The following is a 20,396-nucleotide window of genomic DNA, read 5'->3' as shown; positions in this document are numbered from 1 at the left end:
AAAACACCTGAAGACCTTTGGGACATTTTCTGATCTTAGTTCTTCAGTCACAATAAGAAGTTTCCAGAAAAAAAATGCTAGAAAACTCAGTAGGGCAAGTCATCTATCAAGTTTCTTCAAGCTAAACAAGAGAATTGTGTTATAAGACAAATGCTTTTGTTTCAGTTGCATTTGGTAATTCAAAGTGAAGCCTACAAATGAGATATCTCATTAGTTTGAGCAGATGGATCAAAATTAAAGACTGAATCACCAACTCTTAATTTCCCAGTTGCAATGAAGAACTTGAAGTCCTGCAGAAGACAAATGTTGAAAAATCAACATAAAAAGCTTCTCTCCATCTGTCAAAACACATGCCTGCAGAATGCAACTACCTCCTACCACCCTTAGTCTTAAAAAATGAAAACACACGTACATCTAATAAAAACACATGAACACATAACTGCAGTCAAGCCTTACACTGTAACCCATAATATGACACTGACACATCAGTATGACTTCCATAAGAGTAAATTATTTGGTTCTGGAATGGTAGAATTCTTTGAGAATGAGTTAAAAGAACAGTAGATAAACAAACAATGTTGAATTCAATTTATTAAGACATTCCAAAGACTCTGATCAAGAATCTTTAAAAGAGACAATGTTGTGAAAGTTTGATGGCCACAGAAAGGTGTACATTAATTCAAGCAACTTTAGAAGGGGAAAAGGGTTTTTTACTGATTCTGGTATTTCTTTCTGGCATTTCAGTACAAGACAGAACAGAGAGGTTTCTGGCTCTCTGTCACAGATCACTGCCTGAATAGATATAAAATCTCAACCATCTCCTAAATGTCATACAGATATACAACAGCTGTGGAAATTTTTCTTTAATACTGGGGGGAGGGAGGAAAGATATGAATACATCTTTCTAAGAAGTATATTTAGGGAAAACGACAGCTTTGTTAAAAAGAAAACAAACTTTGCACACATAGAATGTGAATAAACACAAGTTTTATGGATCACACAAGCTAAAAGAGTTAACAGAGCATAACAATAGCCTGTGGTGAACGTGGACACAAGGTAACAGGTTTCTAGAAACTTAGAAAATCAGAAGAAGGTGTAATAACTTTAGAGGAACAAAGGGTATTATCAAAATTGTTAAAAGACACAAAAGAAAGCCTTCCTAGTGTAATGTTAATCATATTCACTCATAATACTCATTTTACACTATGGGGTAGGCATCTCAATGTAGATATATCTACATGACCTGGTTTTTTTTTCCCACATTTTTAAACATCTGCAGTTGGTTTAATGATTAGACAGATTTGTCACAGCATACTCACTAAAAGGAAAACTCTAATTTTTAATGTGGTACAATACTACATACTATAATATAATTAACTGTATTAGGATAACTAGTTGATATACTTGATTCTGCACTGTCAAAGCCTGTATACCAGTATTTGTATATAATTCGTTTCAGGTTATGAATTTTGGCTTCATAAATGTCAAGACCAATATGTATTAAATACTATGAAGAAAAGCCCAGTGCAACCGGTAGCTATTTAGATGTGTACTTTAAAGAGTATGTGCAACACAGCAGAATGAACCTTTTCAAGCAAAAAGAATTTATAATCATTTGAATCAAATTAATCTAAGTGTTCTGAAATCAACATTTATATAGCAAGGGAAACCATACTTCTGCTTTGTCCATACAATTTTCAGAAACTGAAATCAGCAACGTCTGCTGCTGAAACTGTAACATTTAGTAGACTACCATTCTTCACTCAACCTCTTACAGCTGTAGCTCATAGAATCATAGAATCATAGAATCATAGAATCATAGAATCGATTGGGTTGGAAAAGACCTCCGAGATCATCGAGTCCAACCCTTGGTCCAAATCCAGTCCATTTACTAGATCATGGCACTCAGTGCCACGTCCAATCTGCGTTTAAAAATCTCCAGGGATGGTGAATCCACCACCTCTCTGGGCAGCCCATTCCAATGCCTGATTACTCTCTCTGTAAAGAATTTTCTCCTGATATCCAACTTAAATTTCCCCTGGCGGAGCTTAGCCCGTGCCCCCTTGTCCTATTGCTGAGTGCCTGAGAGAAGAGACCAACCCCCACCTGGCTAGAACTTCCCTTCAGGTAGTTATAGACGGCGATGAGGTCACCTCTGAGCCTCCTCTTCTCCAGGCTAAACAACCCCAGCTCCCTCAGCCTCTCCCCATAGGACTTATGCTCCAGTCCCTTCACCAGCCTTGTTGCTCTTCTCTGGACCCGCTCCAGCACCTCAATATCCTTTCTGAACTGAGGGGCCCAGAACTGAACACAACTGCGTGTGGCCTCACCAACGCAGAGTACAGGGGAAGGATCACTTCCCTGCTCCTGCTGGCCACGCTATTTTTGATACAGGACAAGATCCCATTGGCCTTCTTGGCCACCTGGGCACACTGTTGGCTCATGTTGAGCTTCCTGTCAATTAGTACCCCCAGGTCCCTTTCTGCCTTAAAACAAAACACTAATGCGTTCATCTGCCAGTACAAGAACTAAAACTAGGATTAAACAACTAATTGTACTTATTATATAATATTATATATGTTTGCAGTCCGTTTTTTCCTCCGTGTGAAGAAAAGAGAAGGGAAGAAAGGTGCAATAAACATGCTGGAACAGCATATGACTTCCTACTGGGAATCCAAGATAAATTCCTTAGACGCTACTGATGTAAAGAATCTGCTACCTGCACTACAGCAAGTGAAAATACACGAAATAATAACAATAAATGAAAGATAAGAAACTAAATGTACTTCAGTGTTAGGAATTTGGTAACGCACGGGCATAACTGACAATGAGGAGAAAGCAAAGTTCCCTTGATAGTGCTAACAAATTTCAATAACAGGAAAATAACAGCATTTCCATATGTCATCTTCATGCAAGTTTTCTGAATGTAACAACAGTAACTGACAACAACAAGAGAAGTGGAAGAATGGTGTAAAGTAGGGAGGGAAGGGGGGGGGGGCAGAAGGACTAGGAAGCTGGCTGAAGTATTTCCCCTTCCCCCCCCAGGTCATAAACCAACTGTTCATCTTTCAAAAAACACAATGAATTTTTTGTGAAAAGGGCAAAAAGTGCAATTCTTAGCGTGACTATAGGGGACAGAGTTTCCACCTTTTATATATAGGTTATTTAGTGAAAAGCCTCTTCAAGTATCATAGTGCACTAGCATTTTATATTGCTCCAAACAGGTGCCATACCTGCTTTATGTGCAAAGTTCTAACAAAAACAAGACATTATGTGGGAGCGATTCAGGAGCACAATAACAGAATGATAAACTATTCAGGCAAATAGTCAGGCCCACAATCTTAGCAGAGGGGAACATCAGACGTGAAAATTCACTACAGAAACCTCTATTGTAAAGCAAAATGAAGGATGACTTTCCTTCAAAAGAAAACAAAACACGAACCCCAGGACATATCAAATGACGGATGCTGAGCCCTTATGCACTATGACTTGAACATTGCGGAATTCTCATCCCTCATCTCTAACAGGAGAGATTGAGATTTGAAAGATATGTGAAAGGCTAAGAATATAATAATTAAGTTATGTATTTTTAATTTTTTAAATCTTTAAATGTACCTCAGTGTAAGGTCTTGTAATTTTTAAAAAAGTGACATAAATATACATTAATTACTTTGAGGATATGTAAAGTACCAGGAATTTTGACCTCTGTTAGAAGCTAACACTATTCAGTCAGTTTAGATTTTCTTGTATGCTATTTCTATGAAGTGTTCTCAAGGTTAGAGATTATCTCTGAAGTAACAAATCTTCAAAAAAGAAATTCTTAACGCATCACTGTGATCATCAAAACTACCTTCTTTATATATGTTCTGAATGGAAACCAAAAAAAAAAATAAATACCTGGTGTCCAGCCATTATTTGCTTCAGCACATTTTCATAACACACTTCATCCATATGATTCAGCTGCTGCACCTGAAAAACAAACATCATAGTCCATATTAAAATAATTTCTATCTTTATGTATTTTCTACAACATATCAAGCAATTTACAGTGATCCATAAAAGATAAATTTGATTATGCAATTAAATATAAAATATATAGATTCCCATTCCTAACTATAGCATTTTGTTATTTTTAAACTCAGAAACAGAATATGAAAATAAGTAGATAAAATATGAGTAAGGGCAGTTAATGGAAAATTCATTATGTCACTTTGCTGGTGTTTTTTAATGACCAAAGAGAGGTAACCCGTTCCTTAATTTATCTGTTTTGTATTAAGGAATCTTACTTCTACAGGATATTGAGGAAATATCAATTTAATATATCTTATCCAGTATTAAGGTCTTCTATTTGATACATAAAAATAGTTTCTACATTGCATATGTATATATTTATCTACAGGAAATTACTGGTAGTTCAGGTTTTTTGCCATAGAGAACAGAAATTTCTTCATAGCTGGGTCATGTACAGAGAACAGTGAGAGTACCATGTAGAGAATTTACAGTTAAGGATAAATAAAATGTTTAAGGAATATTCTGGCTGAAATAAAAAGTATTCTTCAACCTACTCTAAAGATTTTTTTTTCTATTTCTTTAATGCATTACGATATAAACGGCATGTATCTACTTGAAAGCACCTCAATATCAAGATTGTGGCAAATCAAAATAAATAAGTCCAAAATTAGAGCAATCAGTCCATTCTTTATTTGTGCACTTGTGTCTTATAACCAAATTGGTTTGGCACAAAAAAATGTTTTACAAGAACAAAGTATGCAAAAATTTGAAAAAGGAAATTTAGTACTTGGAGTTATGTAGACTAGCTGAAAGTTGAAAATCACAGCTTTAAAAGAGCTTTAGAGGAAAGCAGAGAATGTTCCTATTTGAAATTGTACTAGTAGCAAAAAGATGAAAAAATACAGACGTGTGCAAGGGACAAGCAGCCAGTCTAATTATTCTGGAAATGAGAGGTTAGCATTTTTTTTTTCAAATAGTAGCAAATGAAAATCATTAAGGAGAAACATATATAAGCAGTGCATAAATACACATGGACATACATACACACATACACATACATACAAACATAACTTTATATTTTCTTTGCATTTAAACCTAAAGAGAAAAAAATAAAAATGCATCAAGAAAAAGAACTGACATTATCTGAAAAAATATCTGACATTACCAGACCTCAACTGAAGAAGTCATGGTCCCATATGCTCTAAGAATTTCAACATACAGAGTTTCAAGAGCTTTCCCAGCTAACTTCTATGCATAATGAATGCACCAGATTGTCCTTGCCTTTGAAAGCTTTCCTAGAGTTTGCACGTGATTCTGTAAATAGCTAATCAGCTTCAAATTTTTGGGGAGTTTTTTTGGTACAGGATTTCAGAAGACTGTGGCAAAGCATCTCCATAAATTAACTAACAACCTTCCATCTCCTTGCAACTCATTAGTATGGATATAGACATAGCACTGACTGCACTTGCTGATGTCCTACAATAACTTCTCTTGATCCTGTGGTTTCTTACATCGCCTTCCTCCTCTCATATAGACCAGAAGCATGTTGATATTGGCAACAATTTGGCAACTTTAGTATTAGGTGTTATCTTGAACAGAATTCATTTTCAAAGAGGTTTAATATTTTTACTTTTTGCTTGCTATAAAGTGTATGATTTTGATTGCAAAATATATTATGTTCTATGAAATTTGTTATGACAATCTTCTGAAAAGCAAAAGAACTCCTGGCTGTTACCAAGACAGTCTGCCCAGGTATTCACATTTCAGAATAACTACTATCTTCTAATATTTTCTCATCTCCTTATGCTTCTTTAGAAAGCTACTTTTTTTTTAATAATTTCAAATTTTCCAGGATTATTTATATATTTCTTTGATTTTTAAATAACAAATGCACTCTAAAGGGAGTATGAAAAAATAGACTATCTTCTTTTTTCTTACTATACAGTGGAATTAAACTAAATATTAAAATCAAATAGCAGTGAAAGATCAATGAAAAGCAACAGCAAATAACAGTGAAGGTACTTAAAACAATTAATGAAGGTTAAAATATGCAAATCATGGTAAGCACCATATGGTAAACTATTCTTGTGTGTATAGATTTAAAACATCTCCCTACAGTTGTAAAATAAGTTCCTTTCCTGCACTGCAGATGGAATGACTACTTAAATAATCTAGTAAGAAAAGCAATGGCCATTTTTACAAAACCCAAAAAATATGCTATGATTGATTAAGCTATGAAATTAACATTTGATTGAAAATATTTTGATTTCTATTAATTTAAATCATAGGTGAACAAGTTTTCTAAAAGATAAGCTATATAAGCTTTAATTATCAGCTAATTTGTATAAATTCCTGTATTTAAAGAACTATAAATTACATGTCAAGTGGCACTGCACTTATGATTTCTAATAGGAATATTATACCTGACCAAATTTATTAATGTTTCTCAAAATGAGCAAGAGCACAAAGAGTAAAGAAGCCTATTTAGAGACTACTTTAAATACGGTTTCTATCAAATATGTACATACAATAATTAATGGCTTAGCATGCTAAGGTTTTCATCAGTAACTTATATCCAACTAGTATTAACGCATGTCATGTTATTATATATATACAGATTTAAAAGAATAGTATTTTTCTTATAACGTTTCTCATGCATCCTTACAGCCAAACAGGAAGCACCACTGTTTCTAGGGAAATGGAAAACTGAAATGAGAGAGGCAGCTGCTACAGTAACTTCGCAGTCGAAGATGCTTCAACAAGCAAAATTTGGTAGTGAAGAAGAGGCAATGCAAAGCTAGATACCATTGTATTCAACTGCAACAAGGCCTACTTACAAGTATTGTAAACAGAGGTAATAAGATTCTTAGAGCAACTTTCAATTATGTGTATCTTTATACAAAAGAAAATATGCTTCATGAAACACCCGCAGCATAATAAACCAGGACCTCCTACACATACATATATAAAGCATGATCAAAACAAACAGCAACCCTTTCTTTGGCATTCACGATTCTTTACCTTATTGGTTGTCTTAATTCCTATAAAGGTTTGCCCCAGAGGTACAGGTCGGAAACGGCCATCAAAGTAGAATAGTCCAATAAAGGGATTGACGTGTAGAAATGTAGCAACATCAAGATAATTGGGTAATGTAGCTGAAAGGCCCAAAATCCTAATCATACTTTGTGTAGATTCAACCTATTAAAAAACAAAAAAACCTGTAAATTATCCAAGTGTTGTAAGCCAAGCAATCAAGTAGAGTTTTAAAACATCCCTCATAAAATAAGCAGTTAATACTTTCTACAAAAGGTGAGCAATAGATGTGAGTTAGTGATTATCTGTGTTGAAACCAGAGTATTCTGCAATTCCATCAAATCTTGCTTATTCAACTATTTTATTGTACTTTCGCCCTCCAAAAGGTTACCAGTCATTAACTGACATGAAAGAACAACAGCAGAAAATTGGCTTTGTTAAGAAGGGATATTCTAATTTATAGGCAAAACTGGGACACATAATTTGGTATCTTTTCTTTCTTAGTCCAAATCACACTACAATTCTGAAAAGAAACAAGAATGTTATTCTTGTCACTCCTCTTTTTTTTGATTTTTGCTTCTGTAACTCTTTTAGACAATCTATTCCAGTTCTCTGTAACAGTTCTTCCTTTTTTCTTCCTTTTTTTTTTTTTCAAATTACTCAAGTGTTTGGTTTACATGCCTTCCCATTTGATAAGGGACAGAAATGGTGCTTTACAACTAAACCCTCTATTCCATATAAAAGCCTGCATATTATATGTATTTCCAGGTAATTTTCAAAAAGAATGAAAGCAGACAAAAGACCTGAATGAGGAAAGTATGCAAGAATTTTCCCATTTCCTTCTGCAATATTAAAAGTTGTGTAGGCTGGCTCACAACTTTCTTACTAGCATAATTATTTAGAACCAAAGTTCATAGTAATTTTCTTCTGAAGGCTTTTTAGACACTGTAACTGAAGCCATATATGAGGTTCTCAACTTATCTCAAATATGTGAATGTTTCAAGATGAGTAGGGCGGGCAAATTCTACCTGGCTAAGTCCTATTCAAAACAATATGAGGTTTTACTTAGAATAGAGATTTTTGAATCACTCAGATGTTTCGAGTTAAAGTGAAAGAAATGTAATTAAAACAGACAAATTAAAAGTTTTCAAAAAAGGCAACTAAAAAATAAATGAAGAGCATTCTCAAGGAAGATAAAATACACCATACTATAAAGTAGACCTGAAGAATAACAAGCACACCAAAATAATAAACTAAATCCCCAAGTAAACAATTCCCCAAACTCAGAATCACAGAATCAACTTGGCTGGAAAAGACCTCTGAGATCATAGAGTCCAGCCTATGATTCAACGCCACCCTGGTCAACTAGACCATCCAAGAGCCACATTCAGTCTTTTCTTAAACACCTCCAGGGACGGTGACTCCACCACCTCCCTGGCAGCCCATTCCAATGTCCAATCACTTTCTGTGTAGAACTTCTTCCTCATGTCCAACCTAAACCTCCCTGGCACAGCTTAAGACTGTGTCCTCTTGTCCTATTGCTTGTTGCCTGGGAAGAGACCGACCCCTTTCAGGTAGTTGTAGAGAGTGATAAGGTCTCTCCTGAGCCGCCTCTTCTCCAGGCCGAACTACCCCAGCTTCCTCAGCTGTTTATTAAAGGACTTGTGCTCCAGTTCCTTCACCAGCCTTGCTGCCTTTCTTTGGACATGCTCCAGCAACTCAATATCCTTCCTAAACTAAGGGGCCCAGAACTGGACATAGGACTTGAGGTACTTGAGGTAATATCCCTCTAATCATCTTAAAAACTATTATGACTCTAAATTTTTCCATTAATTTCTCTAACCTCTTTCAAGGCCATCCAAACAAAAAATCTTTATTTTTTCACCATCTACTTTTATATTTGCTTAGCAACAAAACCATAAATAATTTACACATATATATATAAAAAAATCAAAAAGCAAAAAGAGGTATATTTGACCTAAAAGACAAAATAACAGTCGTTCCAATTATTTTATGCTCAGATTGAATTAAAACTGTAAACTAAATGCCTATGTGTCTGCACATCATCACATGCATATACAGAATGAGGTGCTTTTATTTTTTTAATTATACATGGCAATATACAAACAGCAGTGACTAAAACTGTGCTAAACTTTAAAAAAAACCAAAACTACTTGAAGATGCAACCATACCACATGAATTATTTTTGCATTTTCTCTGTGATTATAATTCAGTTTCAACTATTCATCTATTATTCATCTGTCCAAGCACTACAGAAACTTTATTTTTCATAATGGTATTTAGAATTCTAACACATTTTTATAACAGAGTTCTCTGCATACATTTTTCAACTACTTTTCTGACTTTCCCTTGAAGAGCAAGCATTAATGTGTTTTGCTCTCAGATGCTTCTAAAGAACAGTAAGCACTGAAAGTGCACAGATGCCTTTTGTAAATATGGTCCATTCAAAAATTAATATTTTTCAAGTACTGGATAACTTATTATTTGGTCCTAAAAGTACCAATTAGAGATTATGACTTCATATACAAGACACCATGAACCTACAGTGTTTTCCTGAAACTGAAGTAAAAATTACTGAGAAGACATCTTTGGATGACAAAGCTTTCTTTTTACCTTCCCTATCACTGGCTGGTGGTATGTAGCTAAGTGAATTTTCTTCACTACTGGAACACAATCTCTGATGTTTTATTCTTCATATGTATTGAATTATCCCAGTAAAAATATAAGCACCATTTGAAGTTAGGCTTTCTTTGAAAAACTGAACTGACGCAGTGTCTGCACATCATGTTCTTTAAAAGCCTTATTATGTTTTATTGATTTGATGTTACACTGGAAGTAAGAAATAAAATTGCCATAACTTTATTTACTTGACATATCTAATTAGTATATCTAATTCAGAAGCATTCATGATGGCACGCAGAGAATTGACAGCATGTTCACCAGACACGTTCACAGAACACGATTACCACACCATGAAATTCCACGTATACAGAAAAAATAATCGCAAAAGAGCTCTCCGGTACCGATTTCCACACTCAAGCATCAGCTGTGTTTACAGTATAAATGATAAGGGATCAGGTATGGGAAGTGCCTCTCTGGATTGTAAATTGATCACATCAGGATCATTTTCTTCCTAATAAGTTTTATGATTTGCATATCATCTCATTACATTACAGCCGCCACTTGAGAGCATATGGAGTGTACACAGAGATACTCTTTTATCTGACTTCTAAAGTTCTCCCTGAACTTTGTGATCTTGGCAGCCTTCCCATTTCCATGTATTAAAATATCACATTCACGGAATGAATTACAATCAAGCTGGAAAGCATATCCCTGATTGTTCAACTTGAGCACAGAATTAAGTGAAGCACACAAGTTTACACATTTTAATCTTTGAAGAATTGTCTGCTGGTTAGAAATTAATCTGATATTCAGAAGACCCAGGATCACTTCAACACACTCGCTACAAGTTAGTCTGAATGCCCTTCAGATGTACACTAAAGATACTCAGAAAATTAGACACAAGCATTTAGTTATCAGTCCAGATGTGAAAGAAGATGAATTCTTTACATGGGTTCCTGAGTCCCCTATTCAACAGTAGTAAGAATGAAGTACTATATATGGGGATTCATATTAGTTACTAGTTGGATACTATCCTACCCACAGAATGACTCTATGTCTCATTCTCTCACAGGACCTATGTTATTTACATTATCCAAAACAAAAGACAAAGAGAAATGGAAAAAGAACCAAGAAATGCTTAGAACATTAAAAAAGAATTAAAGGTGTTTCAAAATTACTAATCAGTTGTTAGAATGTTTCATCAATGTTTCCTTGTTTATTGCTATACTGGTTACTATTAATGAAAGAGTTTAGAGGTCAATCAGTCCACACAGGTGGCAGTTTTATAGTTTCAGGAAGAAAAATAGAAAAAAACAGTAAAATTGCAAAACGAAAAGTACATAGTAAAAATGCAATTACTAATACTATTTTGAAGATTCCGTATAGGATGTTATCTGCACCTCACTCTGCACAGAATGCATTTGTTACTAGGCAACCATCTAGTTAAGTAATTTTATTAGTTTTACTCTGCTTCCAATGAACCCTGAAAATACTCTGATCTCAGTCGTCCATTTAGAATATATTTAAAAATCTAGAGGTACTGAAAAAATGTAACGATGCAGAAAGCACTATCAGAAGTCATATTATTTTCCCTCAGCTAAATATTAACTATGCATTACTTTGTCTTAAGAAATGACATTTTTCATATATCTATTAAGAGATTTCTAGGCTGGGTACAGTGCCACGTCAGTTTTTCCTGACTGACAAAATACCTTTTCATGTTACGCTTACTATTTTGTTCCCAAACTAGGAAACAAAAATGCCTATGAAGCCTTCTACAAATTAGTTTTACCGCTTTACCATAATATGAAAGAACACAAACATATGACAATCACTATTACCTTTTAAACTCCATGGATATATCACAAAAATGGAAAACCAGCCACATATCAATACTAAAAAATTACATGCAGAATGACTTCCTGACATCACTGTCATGTAAAATAGTAGAAAAGTTTCTGAAGATTAATTCCAATATCTGATACTTAACATTTTCCAAACAAATGAAGATTAGGTTTTGTTTTAAAAAAGTAGTTTGTTTTTAAAAAGTTATTTTTACACAACTACAAGGCTGTGTAAAAGATAGCAGGATAGATCCAGATTTGTGTAAGACTCATTAGACATATGGCTGTACAACATAATTTTTAAAAATAACATCACAGAATAGCAAGAAAGCCTATATTAAATTTATCACAAGCTGATGAACTGACAGATTTTAAAGAATTGTATAACTGAAAAACAGCAATTAAAAAGGGATTCCTCTAATTGCTTTCTAAGCCCAATGCTAATCAATAATTTACCTATGATACACAGCCAAAAAATAACTGGTGACAAGAAGAGCAGGTGATTGACAGAATTAATATAACTGATGTGTGTGTCAGGCATACAGCTAAATCTACGTTGATAGTCCCACTCAAATTAAATTTCTTTTCATTTACCTCATAAGACACTATTCTCAGGAAACATTCTTATAGTAATGAGTGAATCCTGCAGCAACTACAAAAAGGGTTTGTTTGAGGACTTAACAAAAAAGTATATGAATGCAAGCTCAAAAGATGATGTGCTAGCAATTTAAGTACATGCAATTCTTAAAGATATAAAAGGGATAGAACTGAGTATAGAAGGAAAATGCAACAAAACACAGTTTTGTTGACAGGTTTTAAAATACAATTGTGAATATAAGAAAGTCCAGTGGAAAAAAAGACCCACAACACTATTGTTTGAAAAATTATTGCAGAAGGCTGCAGTAACCTTGTTTCATCTACCCTTTAAGAAAAGATGCTGAGAAACTTGATTAGTCTATGTAGGGAATATCAAGGAGACAAAAAACTAACAGTGCTCACTCAAGCTGAGAAATGAAAAACCAAATGAAATGCCAATGCCATTCCAGATCCAAAAGACACATATAGGAACTACAGTGGGTTACCATCAGACACAAGATATACAGAGCTAAGCAGCTGGTTTTAGTTCATTAGCTATCAGACTTGACTATTTTTTTTTTAACTGATCAAATTTTCATCATCAAGAATGGGATTCCAAGCACACAGAAATTTCTAATTTGATAACAATTAGACATTGGGTTTGGGTGAGAAACATCTGAACCTGTTTTACAGTTAGAGGTAAAAAAGGGAACCAAAGGGACAGAAAAAAAACAAACAGGTAGAGGAGTTAATAAGGCAGTAGAGATATTGAAAATGCATCCAGAGACAAGAAAACTACGGCTGAGATGGAAAGTTTCCTAAATAAGGTGTCATGAGGAAAGAAAGCTCAGAAAGGAAACATGAGAATTTCCAGGGGAAGGAGAACTTCAACATCTCATGGTCAGTGCAGCCAAGGCTGCCTTTGATCTTCACTTCCCCAATGAGGCCCTCCTTTCCTCATGAATACAAGGTATAGCACAGTACCACTGTTGGCTGTTGTTGCCTGAAGGAGGTAGCTCTCATCAATGTATTCCAGAAATCTCCTGGATTGCTTGTACTGCTGTATTATCCCACCTATTACTTATTGAGCAACTTTATTGATCTAATACAAAAACATAAAGCAATTGAAATTTAAACTTGAAGAATGAGACAATGATGGCAACAATACTTATGTGTCTAAGATGGGAGCTTTGGTATCCCAAACTCTGAGAATGCTTTTACTATGGATTTTCTTTTATTTAATTTATCATTCATATACTTGAGAGAAGGTGTCAAAGTCATGTAATCACTCAAGTGTAGTATTCAGTATGCTTTTTGTGAAAAATATACATAAGCAGCAGTCATCAAAATCTCTGAATAATTATGATAAAATAATCCAGTGGCCTTTAAAAGCAGACAATTTTTTTCTTTCAAGATAATAAGCTTAGTACATTACTGTAGTGTGGAAAGTTTGATTAAAAAGTTTAAGCATTTTAGTTTTACATCTGCATTATGCTCTGGACTAAAACTTTAAACATCAAAGCTATAAATTGGATTCAAAGAAGTTGTTTGATGTTATACCTACAGTATATAACAGAGCTCAAAGCAATTTTCCCACCAAAATGTTTAGCAAAGTCAATTTAAATCACTTGCAAAAACATTCTCTAAAATTTGAAAAGTGCAAACGTGCACAAATATACTCTTCATTCTGCTATGAGTAAAACTCAGTAATTCCAATATATATGCTCCTTCCAGGTTTAAATAAAACCTAATTCTAAAAAATGCCATAAGTAAAAATGAGCATGTTAAAGTCTTAGAGTAAGTGGTGTGACTCAGTGTTCATCTGAGGGAAAGTACATCAATCATTTAAGTATTCTGAGATACAAATTAGGACAGACCTGCTAACGCAACAGGATATTCCTCTTTTAAGCATATATTTGGATAGCTGTATTTGTACCTTGCATGAATACAGATCTCAAAACACTCTTTTCTGGCACAGTTGTAGGCCCAAGTAGCTAGCTGAACACTAATTCTTAAAAAGACAAAAAAAAAACCCCAAAACCGTTGTGGTTTTTTTTCTATTATCCACCATCTAAACAAAACAACCCTCATACCTCCAACAAAACAAGAGATCAAGAGTTATGCTTTTGCTCCAGGACAGGATAACAAACCCTGCAAAATGTAAAAGGCACTCCATTATACATCCTGACCTGCACAGGAATCACGACATTGTCTCATATACAAGCTATGGAAGTATGATCTACATGAAACTAGAGGTACATGCCATTATTAGTCGCTACTAGTGATTTATTGAAAAGGCTGAAGTAGTATTCAAAGGAATTTATCACTGTTCTGTTACAGAAGCGATACAAGAAATGACTATTCCAGGTCAGATCAGAAATTACACTCCTTCAACGCACTGTCTCCCACAGGGGTCAAAAGGGACAGTACAGAAAACGGGAAAATGTCAATGATATTTACCAGAGTAGCTCCCAGTTACTACAGCCCCCAATCTGATCTAGCGACTATTTCTCTGCAATGGATTTTTCTCTGAATTACTTGTCTAAACACTTTCTGAGTCCCTTCACTACAAATTAGGAAAAAACAGTCAATATTTCAGATGTCTTAAACCTGTATACAAATCAGAAAATTGATTTCAGCAATTATTGCATGGTGCAATTGACATAAGGATACTTCAGATTAATATTGTCACTGTTTTTTTAGTTTTTTTCAAGAACTGAACAATTATTCGTACCTCCTGTATGCATGAATATTGAATGAATATGATATTTATATAGATATCAATGAAAAATAAGTTCTAGAACTACTTTCAGAAGTCTGGAAAGGAGCTTCAAATTCTCATAGAAAGAAGGACATTCTCCAGGCATGGGCTGAACATCTTAGATTTACTTACTGCTCCTGGAACATTTATGAGTTTGTATCAAAATGTATAAAACAGATCAAAGAAATGCAACAAAATATTTTTTCTTCACAAACTATCATAAAAACATTAGATGTGGTATTTTTACACTTAGAACACCTGTAATAGTATTTTCACTAAACTCCAGTGAAATTCTTCTGCAATCAGAAACATTACGTTATCTTTTTTATTGACTGAGTAAAAGTTCCAGTAATTTCATAATTAATTATGGATGTATACTGAAAACTTCCTAGAACCATGCTTGCAGGCTCACTCAGATGCTGAACTATAACATTTCAGTGTAATTTTAAACACTAATCCTCTTATTATTCGTTTTCATATTAAAAAGTAAAATAATTGTACAAAACATCTCCTGTTTCTTTGTCCCCAGGCTCTCTGGGAGGCTTGCAATTCAAAATATTTTTGTCAGTTGTTTTCTACAGCAGAACTCTAAAACACTCTTCAAGCAGTTCTGTGTTTTGTTTAAATGTGTAAGTTTTCCTTCTCTTCAATTACCTTCTTGTGAAGATTCATAGGGGTCTCCATTACTGTCTTTCTTATTAAATTAGAATAAGTAAGGTCTTCAGAAAGGTGGCAAGATGGTAATTTTCAAGATTTGTATATTGTTTTACTTCCCAACTTTTTTACTTAAGGAAGGGTTACAACTGAGTAGGTTCAACTCCAGATGAATTAAATTCCAACTCAATAGGTAAAACAAGCCTTGAAATCCTAGAAGATTAAAACACCCTTGAGAGCTATTTTTCAAATGAGTGCTGAAGCAAAATACTATATTGCAATAAATGTACTAAGGGTAGGATTCAATACCCAAGATATAATTGCCTTAGATTTTACATTTCTTAAGTTACCTGCACAGGCTTGACACACACAAAAGCAAAGGATCTAGGGGAGATTTGTGTCCAAATGAAGCAGAAACAGAATGCCAAGCTGAATAATGTAGGGCAGCTAAAATGGCTCTAAACATCTATTTTGTACAGCTGAAGCCTATCTTACAAGTCTCACAAAACTTCGCAGTAGAAAATGAATAAGCCTTGCAAATTTACATGAAGAAAATGACCATCATGGTCACTGCTAAAAGCTGAGATGCTTTACTTTAAAGATACCTAATGAAGACAAAGTTATCAAAACCATTTGAGAAAGAAAACACAATACCAAACCGGTTAAGCTTTAGTGCCTTTGAGGTAGCCTAAACTTCACAAAGCTCTACTCTCCATAAAAAAAATAATCTCTCCAAGTTTAGCTTCTTCTAAAGGATTATTAATTCTGTTGTTCTTCATAAAGGAACTTTACCTTTTCTGTACTGGATTACAGCAGACATCCATTTTATTTTGTTCTTAGCAGAGTTGCAATCAGACAATTTAAAAAGCCTTAACAAGGTTAGTGTGGCCTCACCAAGAAAAAAAGCATCTTGAAAGCTAAAATGCTTTAAAACATACTACAAATAGAGCCAAAACAATAATAACCGTTTATTTTTAATTTGTTACAGGTTACTTGTATTGACATTTGCCCTGCATGACGAAAAAAGAATAATTGCACTCTATCCTCCCCCTTACTATTATTTATTTATCCTAATTCCTTCCCAAATTCCATGTTTTATTTTACTTGTAAATGTACATCTAACCATTGAGACCAATCTCATTCATTGTCTAGCTCTGAATCCTTCTTTTGTACAAGACTGAAAGAAAAAAAATCCCTTTTCTCCTTTTGCCATTTCAAATGTTGGTATTTAGAAAGTAATACTAAATCATGGGGGAAAAAAGGGAACAATTATGCTAAAGTAAAAATTATGTAGTATTTTATTAGCATTGATGAAAGTTTTAGATTTAAGACACTACTCTTAATTAAAACAAAAAAGAAACTCTCCTAGGAAAACTGCTAATTGAAAATGAGCATTGCTGGTAAGAAAATACTCTCAGTTTTGGTTATGTCAAAACACTATCCTGATTATTATTTGCTTAAAAATGTTTAATTTTGCTGTTACTTGTACAGTAAGTAAATTAAGCAAATAAATAATAAGTAAAGAAATAGCTCTGTAATTAGTTATGCATCTTAGGAATCTGATAGTTAATATAATACAGAAAGGAAGGCAGAAAACCAAAAATTTTTCTTCACTCTTGGTAAATAGCTGTAAAAAAGAATAGCTGTGAAATAAATTGTAAACTGTCTAAGCATGTTAGTTTGTTTGTCTAAGCATTTTACCCTTTACAGTGATATTTATCTACCTTGACCAAAATAAAATTATATCCCTCTTACCTGTCGTAAAGTACGTGCTACTATACTTTCAAGCACTGGTCCCCTGTCTTCATGCAGCAGATGAACTTCATCAAGAATCAAGAGTTTTACCAGCTGAGAGAGGGCTACATCACCAACACTTTTTCTTGTCACTACATCCCATTTCTCTGGAGTAGTCACAAGCATCTAGTAGAGCAGAAAAATCAGAAAAGAAATATTAAGCATTTAGAAATTAAAATGCAGATACAAATTCACAGAAACACAGTAATTTTACACACAGAGGAGTAAATGCAATGTAGAACTTAACAAAGTTATCTTACGTTTTGCCTACTTTAAATATGAGGCAGACACATTTTGGTGCATCTACATGTGTTGGATGGCCACTAGTAGGATTTAGTATGGAAAACCATATGGAAATATCAACTAATACCTTCAAACCACCTTGCATCATTTGTATACTTTTTCCACAAGAAAACCTTTAAGCAGCTATCCAGAATCAACTACTTATATAATCATTTCATGTTTGTGCCCCACAAAAATGGTCTGTGATAAAGTATTTGTAACCTTCACCACAGCACAGTAAACAATAGTTCCCTGTTTTCTGTGAAATGCTTTCTCCCTAAGGAATACTTTCAAGTCGAACATTTAGATCGACTTTCAAGTCGAACGTTTAGATCCTTGCACTGGCAAAACAGACCGAACAACTTGCACCAGTCCTGGGTAAGGTAACTTCCAAACTTCATTGTTTCAGTAGATATGTCCATGGTAAGTCTATTTATTATGGTGCCATTTCTTGCAAGCTGTTGCAACAGCTTCTCTTTTTGCATAAAACAGACTCTCAAACAGATAAGATTGAGGCACATTCAATATCCAGTTGCCAAAAAGCTGTAGCAGCCGTCATTCTCCACAATGACAACGGACTTAGCTCTCACTTCATGTGACCTTATCACAAGAATTCAAGAAAGCACAATTTTAAAATGTAAAATCAGACAAAGTGGTCACTCTAAAGAAAACATCTCACTCCTCCACCCAAAAATTTCTCAGCAACTGTTTCAAATAAAAATGCAGATTTCTCATGTACTAGTCAACAAAAGTAATTTCCTATTTAGGAGCCAGCCACTATGTATAGTAACACCCACAGAACCAAATCTTATTCACTCAAATTCAGTAGTAACTTGTGTGGAAGTGACTATGATTTAAGGGCAATTATTTATTGCCTATTCATAACAAATCTATCAAATCTTAAGGGTTTTGGGACAGGCACAAAGCTTACCATACAGTCTCACTTCTTTCACAAAAAAACCCCAACCAACCAAACAACTTAGAACTATTAAAATAAACATTACTCTGTAACTTTGCAATGCAAAATCCCTTAGAAAATAAAGAGGAAAATTCTGATTCTGCTGTTTCATAGGCATGAATAAAAAACTTTACAAATTGGGCAAATCTTGATCAGGGGACATCTAGAGCGAAATGAGTGCTTTAATGAGTAAAAGACAACAGGGGCTATTTGATTATTTTGACTGAAATGAAATTTTTCAAAAATTCAGTTACCAATCTTTGAAAGGTATTAAAAATTGGCAAAATGGGGAAACTTCTAACAGCTTTCATAAATAGGCATGATACTAAAAGAAAACATATCTATTGATAATGAAAATATAAGTTCATAAGTAAGTTCATGAAAATATATGTTCAGAAATAAGTTTGCCAACTTGTTGCAGAATCTAGAGAACAAGATATTTGTTTTCTAGAATTCTACTGACACTGACCAGATTTCAGTCAACAATCTCAAACTATCTTATCCTGTAAGAGGATACATGTTACAAATGATATTTAGATGACCAGATGCTCTGGTTCCTTCATCATCTTTGTGCCCCTTAAATGGACCCTCTCCACCATGTCCATGTTTCTCTTCTACTGGAGAGCCCAGAACTGGACACATTATTCCAAGTGTGGCCTCAGCAGAGCTGAGTATAGGGGAAGGATCACCTCCCTTGACATGCTGGCAGTGCTTTCCCTAATGCAATAAGGGCACTGAGTCACTAATATCACCGGGAGTGGTGGCATGTGGGGGGTATTTCCATGTTTTGTTTAAATACTGGGTGCATTTTGTTAGCAAATACAGATTTTTCAAATGCTTGTACAAAATAGGTGTAAAAATGTATGCTCATAATTTATGAACTGAACTGTAACACTACTACAGATGCAACTGTTAGCACTTTAAAATGAGCCATGTCAGCCACAAAATATTAGCAGCTGTACTTCCACAGAACATTAATTAGCAAACAGTGAGGAAATATATTTAGCAAGGAATATTAAGGCTTTAAGGTGTGAAATACTACAAATTCAAGCTACTTAGCTAATTTGCTAAATCTAAATTGGCAATGTTCAGATCGCAGCTTTTTTTTAAATGTCAGTCATGTTATCAGGATATATCTCTAAAATGGTATCATTAATTCTTCTGTTTCTGAGTGATGACTAAATATTCAGCATAATGGTCTTTTACTTTGATCTTATTTTAAAATAGCAATGTTCTCAAAGCAATGACCTGAATTAAAAGCTATACTAAATGACACACTATATCAAATAAGAAGAGAGATCTCTAGAGAATGTTTTGCTGGAGAATATGACTGGTTCTTACATTTATTTTTCAGTTAGAAAGTACAGTTGGGTGAAAAAATTCTCAAAAAAAACCACAAACAAACCAGCTTTGTAGTTTAAATGATAAACTGAATTCAAATATATAAAATGCTATTTATAAATATCAGCTAAAAGAAAATGCTAACAGAGATTATTTTTTCAGTTAAAATATTAAATAAAAGAGCATTATGAGCATCTCATTATTAATTTTAAATGTAGTAGTGTAATTTATTTTTAGAATTAATTTTCAGAGACAACATATTTTATCCTCAAAGTTTTAAAATTAAAATTCAGATTCAGCAAAAGAATTCTGCTTCCTGTTTGGGGGCAAGAGAAGGACATAGTAACTAAGTATTGAAACATTTTTTAATATTTTCTTTTTATACATTGACTTGAGTTCTCAGCACACTGAAAAGTATGTTCATTTATATTGCTATTTCACCACTTCACCTCTTTCAGTATTGAAATAGCTAGAAAATAAAGCGTCACATTTGCTTAAT

At 34.0% G+C, this 20,396-nt stretch overlaps 1 protein-coding gene across 1 annotated transcript in view; it reads right to left on the bottom strand.

Annotated features, from left to right (window-relative positions):
* ASCC3 (activating signal cointegrator 1 complex subunit 3) overlaps nt 1-20,396 on the bottom strand; it is a 246,623-nt gene that overhangs the window by 144,657 nt on the left and 81,570 nt on the right. Inside the window, exons 10-12 of the mRNA XM_027731475.2 lie at nt 17,278-17,442; nt 7,033-7,209; nt 3,898-3,969 (exon numbers count right to left, since the gene is read on the bottom strand). Of these exons, the coding sequence (XP_027587276.1) occupies nt 3,898-3,969; nt 7,033-7,209; nt 17,278-17,442 (414 nt within the window). The remainder of the gene's footprint in view (nt 1-3,897; nt 3,970-7,032; nt 7,210-17,277; nt 17,443-20,396) is intronic.

The sequence above is a fragment of the Pipra filicauda genome, unplaced genomic scaffold (assembly GCF_003945595.2).
Source record: "Pipra filicauda isolate LSUMZ 115617 unplaced genomic scaffold, ASM394559v2 scaffold128_size5466820_pilon, whole genome shotgun sequence".
NCBI lineage: Eukaryota > Metazoa > Chordata > Aves > Passeriformes > Pipridae > Pipra > Pipra filicauda.
This window is presented reverse-complemented; position numbering and strand designations above follow the sequence as displayed.